Here is a 12,111-nt window from a genome sequence, read left to right on the forward strand (position 1 = left end):
AGTTGAATACAATGAGGAGCTCATTAACCATCAGCAGACAATTCAGTATGCTATGTTGAGAGCCTTTGAGAAGGTCTGTGAGAGATGTGTGCCTAATGTTAGGATGGAGACTTTTCTCTTCCTCTAGCCAGTCGAATGGTTTCACGTGATCGTGACGTTGTCAAGTCATATAGGCCAATACATTGGGCGAGTTCGTTTTGCAGTGAGGGGATTAGATTAATCTGGCTCAGGCGCCCCTGTAGTGTGTTTTTCCCCAGGTGAATTTTTTTTATTTCTTTTTTAAATTATTTTTTAAGATTTTTAAAAAAAAATTATCGGCATTCGTTTTGGAAGCAGGCTGCCTCCTGGGTTTGAGGCAGGTGTCCCATTCAAAGCCCACAGTGAAGTTGGCTCAAAAAAATAAGTGACGTAATTAAGCACGTGGAGTAATGGGTAGGATTCTGTGTTGTCATGCTAAAGTGATTACTTTTGATTAAAAAAATACTTTATCTGTTTTCCCAAGGAAAACTAGTTAGAAAATACATTTTAAAATAAATGTTATGTAAAAGTGATGTTATATTTGTTTCTGAACAATGCACCATGCTGCCTTGCCTTGTTGATAACATGACCGAGCAGCGCAGATTACTGTTTGCTTTGAGAAGATGTTCCTCCCTCACCGTTTCGGGCCCCCCGGCTCAGCATAATCGAATCCGCCCACTGCCTGGTGCACAGGGTAGGTGGAGATTTCACTTTAAGGACCAATGGAATGGTATTAAATGTGCAAACCCCGCCCACACGCCCAGTCATTGAACCGCCCAGTCACTGGAAAACTCTGCAGGATCCGCCTTTCTGGGAGGAGTCGTTTTCATCTTTCTGTCATGTTATTGGTCAAACCCTCATGGCGACTTTTGGCCGACAGCTCAGATAACCGTCGTCATGCAAACCGTTGATTGCTGAAGGGATGCGAGGTCGGAAGTTATTTTGCTCACTGAAGAAGTAACTATGGCACGGAGGTGAGATACATTCTAGGCTAAATTCTCGCATAAATGCTGTAGAATTACAGTCATCCATTGCAAATATTGATAAATGTACTTTTTTGTTGTTGTTGTGGTGTTATATTTGTGCGTTTGATCTTTAAATCAAACATAGCCTGCTATAACTAATATGAATTATATAGTTGTAGATTAACTGCAACTTTTTAAATGCAACGTTTCTTATTTTAGTTGTAAAATGGATTCCTGATGAGTAACATCAGGATCAGATCTGAACACTATCTTGCCCCGACAGAATGACTGTGGTGGTACTGTTATTGAGGAAATCTTTATTTGAAATGATACGGTTTTGTTTGACCTGTTAGTGAAACTAACACCATAACTCTGCACATTTCACTTCCTTCTTTGCTCTAAAACTGTTTACGGACATTCAGCACAGTGCATGTGAGCTTTTTAACAGCAGGAACAACAGTCCTAATGGTGACCTTTGCATCTACATATGTAAACTTCATGTCATACAACTGCCACTACAGAAGTGGTTTTATCTGGATCTGTCTTTGGTTGCTGTTGATGCATGCTCCAGAACACTCAACAAAAGGGCTTGATTGTGTCAGGGTGTGTTTTGGTTAGGATAAACAGCCAAGCCCTCACCCTGGTAAGGGTTTAGTGGTGGCCCAAATGGCACCAGAATTAAAAACTCTTTGGCACTGGTATTTACTATGAGAATGAATGGTGACTGAATGGTGACTTTTAAGTGTCCCAGATGTCCTTATTTTAAGGTAAGTCAAGGCCACAGAGGTAACTGGATGGGGATTGGTTTATTTCCTGTTATTGGTTTATGAAACCTCCACGGTATTGTCTCTATTATAGTAGCCTCTGGCGAGTCCCCAACAACCGGATTTTCTGGTTTTGGACGTTAACAAGGCAACACTCCATCTTAACTCCTCCTCTAGTTTCAGCCTTTTCATTTTCACGCCTGCTACGTTAGGTTACTATTATAGCCATGCAGAGACACCAGCTAAGGATCGACAGAGATCTCTGTAGGTTACTTGAAAGAGATGAAAATAGATCTCCCTAGCAGCCTCTCTCTGCTTTTGTCCCCCCCCCACCCAAAAATTGTAGCATTTTATCAGCGAGGGCCTTTTTCTTGCATTGCAATGGGAAATATATACATTTGAGTTCATATCGATGTCTGTTGCCCGTCTGTGTACTAGTCAAGGTGTGAACCAGGAGCTCTCTGAGGTTCTGAACCAGCTGTGGAGTCGGGATGCAAACCGTCTCAGACCTGGGACCGACTACACCATCTCCCTACAGGTACGTCAGGGTTACCGTGTCATGGTTTTCAGTACTTTGATCTAAAGCCATCCCTTTAAATACAGTGTACCTTTTAATTATTATTTTCTCGACAGACTCTATAATATATCAAGAGAACGGGTTCAGAATATTAGGGATCAATGAAAGAAAGCCGTCGAAATACTGTATATGCATAACTCTGTTTCAGCACCAATTGGTAGATTAAAAAAAAAATCTGATCTTGTAGATTATTAAGGGGTAGGGACGTATTTAGGAATCTACCTACTTCATAAAAAACAGGTTTGGAGAGCCTTTATGCACAAAATATATTGGTGAATCAAAAATACATTTGTTTGATTCATCCTGAAAGTTGTCATATTCAAGTTCAATTAATTAAATATTGGAAGGTGAGAAAAGTGTACAATAGGAGTTGACCACTATAAATCAACCCTAATCAACCCTAATCATGGAACTGATTTGACAACGGTCCAGTCATTGTAAACCGTGCACCAGGTTTAAACGGCCAGGCTTGGTCTGTGTTCCATGATAATTCCGTGTAGTGGGCTACACGTCCCAAATTATTGCACAACTTGTAAAACATTAAATATTATCCACTATTGCTAGCGACCTTCATGATCAACCACACTGACGTGTTACGTTACAGCCTTATTCTAAAATGGATTAAATAGTTTTTTCCCCCCTCGTCAATCTACACACAATACCCCATAATGACAAAGCAAAAACAGTTTTTATGAAAAGATTTCAAATGTATTACAAATTAAAAATGTTTAATATTACATTTACATAAGTATTCAGACCCTTTACTCAGTACTTTGTTGAAGCACCTTTGGCAGCGATTACAGCCTCGAGTCTTCTTGGGTATGACGCTACAAGCTTGGCACACCTTTATTTGGGGATATTCTCCCATTCTTCTCTGCAGATACTCTCAAGCTCTGTCAGGTTGGATGGGGAGTGTCGCTGCACAGCTATTTTCAGGTCTCTCCAGAGATGTTCGATCGGGTTAAAGTCCGGGCTCTGGGTGGGCCACTCAAGGACATTCAGAGACTTGTCCCGAAGCCACTCCTGCGTTGTCTTGGCTGTGTGCTTAGGGTCGTTGTCCTGTTGGAAGGTGAACCTTCGCCCCAGTCTGAGGTCCTGAGCGCTCTGGAGCAGGTTTTCATCAAGGATCTCTCTGTATTTTGCTCCGTTCATATTTACCTTGATCCTGACTAGTCTTCCAGTCCCTGCCGCTGAAAAACATCCCCATAGCATGATGCTGCGACCACCATGCTTCACCGTAGGGATGGTGCCAGGTTTCCTCCAGACGTGATGCTTGGCATTCAGGAGTGCAATCTTGGTTTAATCAGACCAGAGAATCTTGTTTCTCATGGTCTGAGAGTCCTTTAGGTGCCTTTTGGCAAACTCCAAGCGGGCTGTCATGTGCCTTTTACTGAGGAGTGGCTTCCGTCTGGCCACTCTACCATAAAGGCCTGATTGGTGGAGTGCTGCAGAGATGGTTATCCTTCTGGAATGTTCTCCCATCTCCACAGAGGAACTCTGGAGCTCTGTCAGAGTGACCATCGGGTTATCGGTCACCTTCCTGACCAAGGCCCTTCTCCCCCGATTGCTCTGTTTGGCCGGGCGGCCAGCTCTAGGAAGAGTCTTGGTGGTTCCAAACATCTTCCATTTAAGAATGATGGAAGCCACTGTATTCTTGGGGACCTTCAATGTTGCAGAAATGTTTTGGTACCTTTCCCCAGATCTGTGCCTCGACACAATCCTGTCTCGGAATTCCTTCGACCTCATGGCTTGGTTTTTGCTCTGACATGCACTGTCAACTGTGGGACCTTATATAGACAAGTGTGTGCCTTTCCAAATCATGTCCAATCAATTGAATTTACCACAGGTGGACTCCAATCAAGTTGAAGAAACATCTCAAGGATGATCAATGGGAACAGGATGCACCTGAGCTCAATTTTGAGTCTCATAGCAAAGGGCCTGAATAATATTTCAGTTTTTTTTTTCTTTTTCTAATTTTGCACAAATTTCTAAAAACCTGTTTTCACTTTGTCATTATGCGGTATTGTGTGTAGATTGATGAGGAAAAAATGAATTTAATCCATTTTAGAATAAGGCTGTAACGTAACAAAATGTGGAAAAAGGGAAGGGGTCTGAATACTTTTCAGAATGCACTGTACTTCACTGTGGGGAAGGGGCACACATAGCCTACCTGTCATGTGACTGGTTTCACATTTGTCTCCAGTGATCATAAGGTAAAATCAGGGCTCTAAATAAACACATCTAATTGGTAGTACTGGTGCTCCCAATTAAAAAAAGTAAGGAGCAAGAGATGAAATTTAGGAGCACCAGAAAATATGTTTGTATTGATTGAGATACAGCTCTCCACCCTTTATGTAAATATGAGCAAAACGGGCTGTGAATTGTTTTTCTTTAGTCTTTATCCTCTTGGTATTTCATTCAAAATGTTTACAAAAATCTAACCTTTTAATTAAAGTAAAATAATTGAAAATGAATTGAAAATCTTATCATAAAACAAATATTTTTCTCAAATAAACGTGTGCCACTATTATTGGCACCCCTTCATTCAATACTTTGTGCAACCTCCCTTTGCCAAGATAAAAGCTCTGAGTTTTCTCCTATAATGCGTAATGAGGTTGGAGAACAAATTGCAAGGGATCTGAGACCATTCCTCCATACAGAATCTCTCCAGATCCTTCAGATTCCGAGGTCCACGCTTGTGGACTCTCCTCTTCAGCTCATCCCACAGGTTTTCTATGGGGATTAGGTCAGCGGGACTGGGATGGCCATGGCAAAACCTTGATTCTGTGGTCAGTGAACAATTTTTGTGTTGATTTTGAGGTGTGCTTTTGGATCATTGTCCTGCTGGAAGATCCAACCACGGCCCAGTTTAAGCTTCCTAGCAGAGGGAGTCAGGTTCTGATTGAATATCTGCTGGTACTTGATGGAGTCCATGATACCATGTATCCTTGTCCAGGGCCTTTGGAAGAAAAACAGCCCCACAACATCAAAGATCCACCACCGTACTTCACAGTGGGGATGAGGTACTTTTCTTCATGTCTGTCTTTCTGTCTACGTCAAACCCACCTCTGGTGTTAGTTTCCAAAAAGCTATATTTTGCTCTCATCTGACCAATAGAACCCGGTTCCATTGAAAGTTCCAGTAACGTTTGGCAAACTGTAGGCGCTTGAGTTTGTTGTTTGATGACAGCAAAGTATTTTTTTTATGGCAACCCTCCCAAACAACTTGTGGTTATGTAGGTGGCGTCTGATCGTCGTTTTGGAGACTTTCTGAACCCAAGACCCAACAACTAACGTCTGCAATTGTCCAGCTGTGATCCTTGGAGATTTTTTGGCCACTCGAACCATCCTCCTCACTGTGCGTGGGGTCAATATAGACACACGTCCTCTTCCAGGCCGATTGTTAACATCTACAGTTGCTTTAAACTTCTTAATTATTACCCTGATAGTGGGAATGGGCATTTTTCAACCGTTGAGCTATTTTCTTATAGCCATTTCTTGATTTGTGCAGCTCAACAACCTTTTGTCGCACATCATTACTGTATTCTCGGGTCTTTCCCATAGTGATGGATGACTATGGGAACTTGGCGCGTGTCACCTCATATTTATACCCCAGTGAAACAGGAAGTCATGGCTTACCACTTAAGTGTTCCTAATCACTATGGGAACTTAAAAACATAAAATATGAATGGGAATATACCGCAGTTAGATTTTACTCATAATAATTTCTAGGGGTGCCAACAATTGTGGCACACATGTTTCTGAGAAAAATAATTATTTCACGTTAATTTTTTTCTATCATTTTACTTCAATTAAAGGTTAGATTTTTGTGAATATTTTGAATGAAAGTCCAAGAGGATAAAAAGTCCAAGAGGATAAACAGCAAAGACAGTTTCTTCACAGCCCGTTTTGCTCATATTTACCAAGGGTGCCAATATTAGTGGAGGGCGTATATGAATTCTAGTTACCTTTTGAAGCACATGCTGTGCCCTAGAAACTTTTTTATGTATCCTTTATTTAGACAGGGAGTCAATGCTGAGACCAAGGTCTCTTTATTTAGACAGGGAGTCAATGCTGAGACCAAGGTCTATTTTCTAGATGAGCCATGTATAGCACCACAATACACATTAAAATACAATAAACATATTTAACTACACATTTATATACACAATAAAATACACATTATTATACACCACAATACACGAAAAGCAAAACACAATCATAAAAAACATTCTTCAGTAAAAAAGTCCCAGAACAACTGTCTGAAATGCCCTAGAGGCACCAATGTTAAAGTGTACTGTCGATCATTCCACACGTAAGGTGCAAGAAAACTAAGGCTGATCTACCTGACGCTCTAGAAACCAAAAGGAGTCTCCGGAGTTAACCAACCCTGTGAACGAGTGTGATAACTAGTCATTTTAAATCTTAACAGTGATGTTAGGTAAGTCGGAAGCTTATGGAGCAGGGATTTGTAAACAAAAAGAGCGTAATGATGTGATCTACGTGACTTTAAAGGTCCAGCCAATCTTTTGTAACACTGTAAATACATATGTTTATTATAAAATCTAAAATGTTGATACTGTACGAATACATGTCATTGAAATTATAAAGTCATTTGTGAAATATTAGGTTTCTACATTGTGTAAAAGCACTATTTTCCTTTTGAGATGCATTACATTGAAAATTGTACACTGTCTCTTTAAAAATGTCAGGATTGTGATGAGGACATGCAAGAAATCTGTCATTAATTCATTCCAAACGAATACCTGGCTGCCACATGCTTCAGTTCAAGGTCAGAACACGCATAGCGAGAACAGTGCATAAAAAGGGAATTAAGTTGCATCTACGTGTAACTCTGGTCCGAATCCCCCCCCCCCCCTAGAGAGGCAGTTGCAGTGACTGGGAGGTAGCTATCCAAATAAAGACGGGGAGGAATTGAGCTTATTCAGGATTGAGCTCAGGCCCACAGAGTAGTTGTCATGGTGTTGTTGGAGATGTGGTGGTCTTATTCATACGTGTGTCTATACAGGGAAAAGCAGGTTACGTGGCACAGCATAGTAACTATGCCAGAGACATGGCTAAGGCTCCTCTGTTCGCCTATGTCAACGAGGGCAAACTGAAAAGCATCAAGACCTACGCCCGTAAGTCCCTTCCTCCTCTCCTCTCTTCCTCCTCTCCTCTCTTCCTGTTATTCAAGACATACCCTCTCTACTTCCTCTCCTCTCTTCCTGTTATTCAAGACACAGCCTGTATTTCACAAAGCATTCTATAGAGTGATGTATGTCCCTCGTATGCAGTGTTCATGCGTCTCCTGGACAACTATGAGATGTCTACAGGCGTGTCGGAGACCGTCACCTCTGAGGAACTGATGGAGAACGATCTCTTCCTCAATGCCCTTCTGGAGACAGAGGTCATGAAGGTAGTGTGTGTGTGTGTGTGTGTGTGTGTGTGTGTGTGTGTGTGTTCTGTCTCTCAGTGCGCCCACAGGTAAAAGTGGGGGTTATAGCCTACTCTTTATTGCTTGGTTGAGCACATACAGCTATGTTCTGTCGTCATTTAGATCCATAGCCAGGAGTCCTGGAAACAGGCCCTTACCTACATGAGTTAGTCAGATATGTGGTGTTCTGTTCTTAGGGATTCCTGTCGTTGCGGACATGTGTTTTGTCTTGTTACTTTGTTTCAGGTACGGACGGACCCCACAACACACAGAGAAATGTGTACTGATGTATAGGTCTAATCCTGGTGTGTGTGTGTGTGTGTGTGTGTGTGTGTGTGTGTGTGTGTGTGTCAGTGTGCCCACAGGTACCTGGTGAGTAAGGGCCAGTCCCCGTCAGACCAGCAGCAGTTCAAGAAACAGCTGTATGACATCTGGTTCAGACTCTACCATCGGGACCAGAGTGGAGGGTGAGTGTGGTGTCAGATGATTTCAGAGTTATTATGCCTGCTTGCAGGTTTTTTTTGTTGGACCTGAATATATGAGAGAGAGAGAGAGAGAGAGAGATGACTTTATATTTTCTTATGTTTCTATACAGTGAGGACTCGTGTGGTTTTGAGCATGTGTTTGTTGGGGAGACTAAGTATGGGAAGGAGATCACGGGGTTCCACAACTGGGTTCAGTTCTATCTGCAGGAGAAGCAGAACAATGTGGACTACAAGGGTTACAAGTCCCAGGGCAACAAAAACACTGTAAGACATCCAACACCCATCTGTAGGTTCATGTACTTACACACTGTACATCAGCACAATTACATTTCACAGGTCTATACACAAGATACTTGTTTTCAGAAATGTAGCCTATGATTGTTGTCTTGCTCTGGTAATTAGTTAAACTTTTGTGTGTTTAGTAATGACATCATGTCTGTGACCTTTAATAACCCTACACTATGTGTGTCAGTCAGATGAGGAAGTCCACGTCGTGAAATACCAAATTAAACATGAATAACACCTTTATTGCCGCCGTTTGACCTTTCTGTGCAGCAAGATGAGGATGACCACATCCTGAACCTGCAGTTCAGCTGGAAGGGTCTGGTCAAGCCTGTGGGCAGCTCCTTCATCGGGGTCAGCCCAGAGTTCGAGGTCGCCCTCTTCACCATCCTCTTCCTCGCGTCCACTGAGAAGGTGAGAGGTTGCGTGAGTGACCACCCGGGTTTCGAACCTGGGTCTATTAGATAACCATGAGACTGTGTTAGCCTGTAGTGCTGAAGCCTCGGCCATAGAAGACGTTAGCTTGAGGAGCTAATGCTAGTTCTCAGGTCTCAGGCTAGGTTACTCATGGTTCCCTGAACCACCCTGATTTACACGTCTTATCAACCGGACGACATCATAGCTACTAACATCACACCTCCAGGCTGAATAAACTACTGTTCTTACCAGCCATAACATCACACCTCCAGGATGAATAAACGACTGTTCTTACCAGCCATAACATCACACCTCCAGGATGAATAAACGACTGTTCTTACCAGCCATAACATCACACCTCCAGGCTGAATAAACGACTGTTCTTACCAGCCATAACATCACACCTCCAGGATGAATAAACGACTGTTCTTACCAGCCATAACATCACACCTCCAGGATGAATAAACGACTGTTCTTACCAGCCATAACATCACACCTCCAGGCTGAATAAACTACTGTTCTTACCAGCCACTGAGACTGCATCCCCATTCACCCTTCTCCCAAAGTGTGCACACTTCTGGAAAAGGGTTGAGAATTGGAATGCAGCCCAAAGCTGGTGTTGATGAGGACAATCCTAGCCAGTATCTAAATGTATTGGCTAACGTTAGCCTTGTGGTTTATGTCCAGGTGACCACGGCCGTGGTGAAGGTGGATGAGTACCTGCTAGAGGTGGTGGTGTATCGCCACGGGCGCTCCATCGGAACCTCCTACCCCAAACTACTCAGCAGCAACAACAGGGACCTGTAGTGTGGAGATCTACGCACCCCAAATGGCACCCTATTCCCTATGTAGTGCACTGCTTTTGACCAGGGCCCATAGGGCTAGTAGTGCACTATATAGGGAATAGGGTGCCATTTGGGGCCTAGTCAGAATCTCATACAACAATTCAATCATCTAGAATCATCTTTCATGTTAAAGGTTGATTCTGATCTGGAGATCATTGTAGTGTCCTTAGTTTGTTTTAGACCCCATGTTGTTATGAGGTTGTGTCCTCCTCCATCTAATCCTTACCCTCGTTCCCAGGCTCAATTACTACCTCATAGAAAATCCTGCATCATTCACACTAAACTATTATATTAGAGATTACAGTACAGTTGATCCAGGACCAGGATTTTGGACATATTAAAGTGTTGTCTCTCTCTGCTACCAGCTCACCTTTCTGTCCTAAATATTCTAAACTGGTCCTTAGTCTTTCACAAACCAGAGGGCTGTTAAGAACATTATTAAAGCATTTTGACAATCCATGTTATTTTTGTTAGAAAAAAAAGTATGAGCTATGATAGGAACCTGATCGTTTAACATTATATTGACAGTATGGTACTGTTATGAATTGTTTTTAACATATTATTACTTTGTTATGGTTACGGGGGCCATATGTCAAGTGGGGGGGCATTTCCCAATTGCTTGAAGAAAATAAAACATGTTTACAAGTATACCATCTTAGCTTCTTCTGTACTTTTATTTTGAAGATTAAAACAACCAATGGTTACAGTACAAGTCTTCCTGGCAGAGAACAATGGTTACAGTACAAGTCTTCCTGGCAGAGAACAATGGTTACAGTACAAGTCTTCCTGGCAGAGAACAATGGTTACAGTACAAGTCTTCCTGGCAGAGAACAATGGTTACAGTACAAGTCTTCCTGGCAGAAAACAATGGTTACAGTACAAGTCTTCCTGGCAGAAAACAATGGTTACAGTACAAGTCTTCCTGGCAGAAAACAATGGTTACCGTACAAGTCTTCCTGGCAGAGAACAATGGTTACAGTACAAGTCTTCCTGGCAGAGAACAATGGTTACAGTACAAGTCTTCCTGGCAGAGAACAATGGTTACAGTACAAGTCTTCCTGGCAGAGAACAATGGTTACAGTACAAGTCTTCCTGGCAGAAAACAATGGTTACAGTACAAGTCTTCCTGGCAGAAAACAATGGTTACAGTACAAGTCTTCCTGGCAGAGAACAATGGTTACAGTACAAGTCTTCCTGGCAGAGAACAATGGTTACAGTACAAGTCTTCCTGGCAGAGAACAATCCAATCATGTAAGACTAGCGTAGGTGAAACTGTAATTTCCATGGAGATCTCAGGTTTATTTGATTCAATAATAGTAGGTTACATGAATGATGCATCAAAAGTAATCATGATCTGACTAAGAACAGGTCTGTAATGAGGAATGTAATACTGATAGAAATGCATACGAATTAACATATGAAAACATAAAAATAATATAGTTTAGATTAAAAGCATGGATTGTAAGAATAGTATAAATGTCACTACTGTCATTACTCATTATCATCCACCTCCATGGCTTCCACTCCTGTGGCTTCCACTCCTGTGGCTTCCACTCCTGTGGCTTCCACTCCTGTGGCTTCCACTCCTATGGCTTCCACTCCTATGGCTTCCACTCCTGTGGCTTCCACTCCTGTGGCTTCCATTCCTGTGGCTTCCACTCCTGTGGCTTCCACTCCTGTGGCTTCCATTCCTGTGGCTTCCACTCCTGTGGCTTCCACTCCTGTGGCTTCCACTCCTGTGGCTTCCACTCCTGTGGCTTCCACTCCTATGGCTTCCACTTCTATGGCTTCCACTCCTGTGGCTTCCACTCCTGTGGCTTCCACTCCTGTGGCTTCCACTCCTGTGGCTTCCACTCCTGTGGCTTCCACTCTATCAAAGAGAAACTGGTAGAAGGTTCTCTGCTCTCCCTGATCTGTAGCTGAAGTGTTCCTGTTGAACTGCAGCTTCTCCTGAAATGCTGTGAACAGACTGTCATTAACAGACTCTGTCTTGACTCTTTCCAGCACTACGTCTAATTGCCAACTCCCCTGGTTCAGGAATCCCTGTAGCACATCAACTCTTTTCCTACGCACCGCTTGGATGATGATCCTCTGAAGTGTGCGTGACAGGGGAATGGCATACTCTATGATGATACTCTGTGTTTTCTTGCTTTTACCCTGGTAGGAGTAGCCTCCTGTATGCATAGCTATCAGCTGGCAGTACACATTGAAGACTGGAGAGCCAGAGGCACCGTGGAAGAAACAAGTGTCATCGGTAATCCTTTCTGTGTCCGTCGGTAGACGTGTCTTGATGTCCCCGTTCTCCTCAAAATATCTGTTATT

General features: G+C 42.6%; 2 protein-coding genes across 4 annotated transcripts in view; one reads left to right on the plus strand and one right to left on the minus strand.

The window, feature by feature from the left end:
• The first annotated feature begins 938 nt into the window (after nt 1–938).
• LOC311099218 (uridylate-specific endoribonuclease C-like) overlaps nt 939–12,111 on the plus strand; it is an 11,271-nt gene continuing 98 nt past the window's right edge. The window contains exons 1-9 of one of the 3 annotated variants that reach the window (XM_084139897.1): nt 939–992; nt 2,186–2,285; nt 7,353–7,464; nt 7,621–7,742; nt 8,115–8,227; nt 8,356–8,509; nt 8,801–8,941; nt 9,632–9,747; nt 9,852–10,441. In XM_084139897.1, coding sequence (XP_083996023.1) covers nt 982–992; nt 2,186–2,285; nt 7,353–7,464; nt 7,621–7,742; nt 8,115–8,227; nt 8,356–8,509; nt 8,801–8,941; nt 9,632–9,747; nt 9,852–9,870 — 888 coding nt within the window. In that variant the 5' untranslated portion in view covers nt 939–981 and the 3' untranslated portion in view covers nt 9,871–10,441. Of the gene's footprint in view, nt 993–2,185; nt 2,286–7,352; nt 7,465–7,620; nt 7,743–8,114; nt 8,228–8,355; nt 8,510–8,800; nt 8,942–9,631; nt 9,794–9,851; nt 10,442–12,111 lie in introns of those variants that run through there. The other 2 variants (XM_084139898.1, XM_084139899.1) reach the window with 2 other exon arrangements.
• Nucleotides 11,266–12,111, minus strand: part of LOC311099217 (serine protease FAM111A-like) — a 24,687-nt gene continuing 23,841 nt past the window's right edge. The window contains exon 5 of the mRNA XM_084139896.1: nt 11,266–12,111. This exon is cut by the window's right edge and continues 1,455 nt beyond it. Coding sequence (XP_083996022.1) covers nt 11,281–12,111 — 831 coding nt within the window. The 3' untranslated portion in view covers nt 11,266–11,280.

This window comes from Coregonus lavaretus (genome assembly GCF_964263955.1).
Source record: "Coregonus lavaretus genome assembly, chromosome: 23".
Taxonomy (NCBI): Eukaryota; Metazoa; Chordata; class Actinopteri; order Salmoniformes; family Salmonidae; genus Coregonus; species Coregonus lavaretus.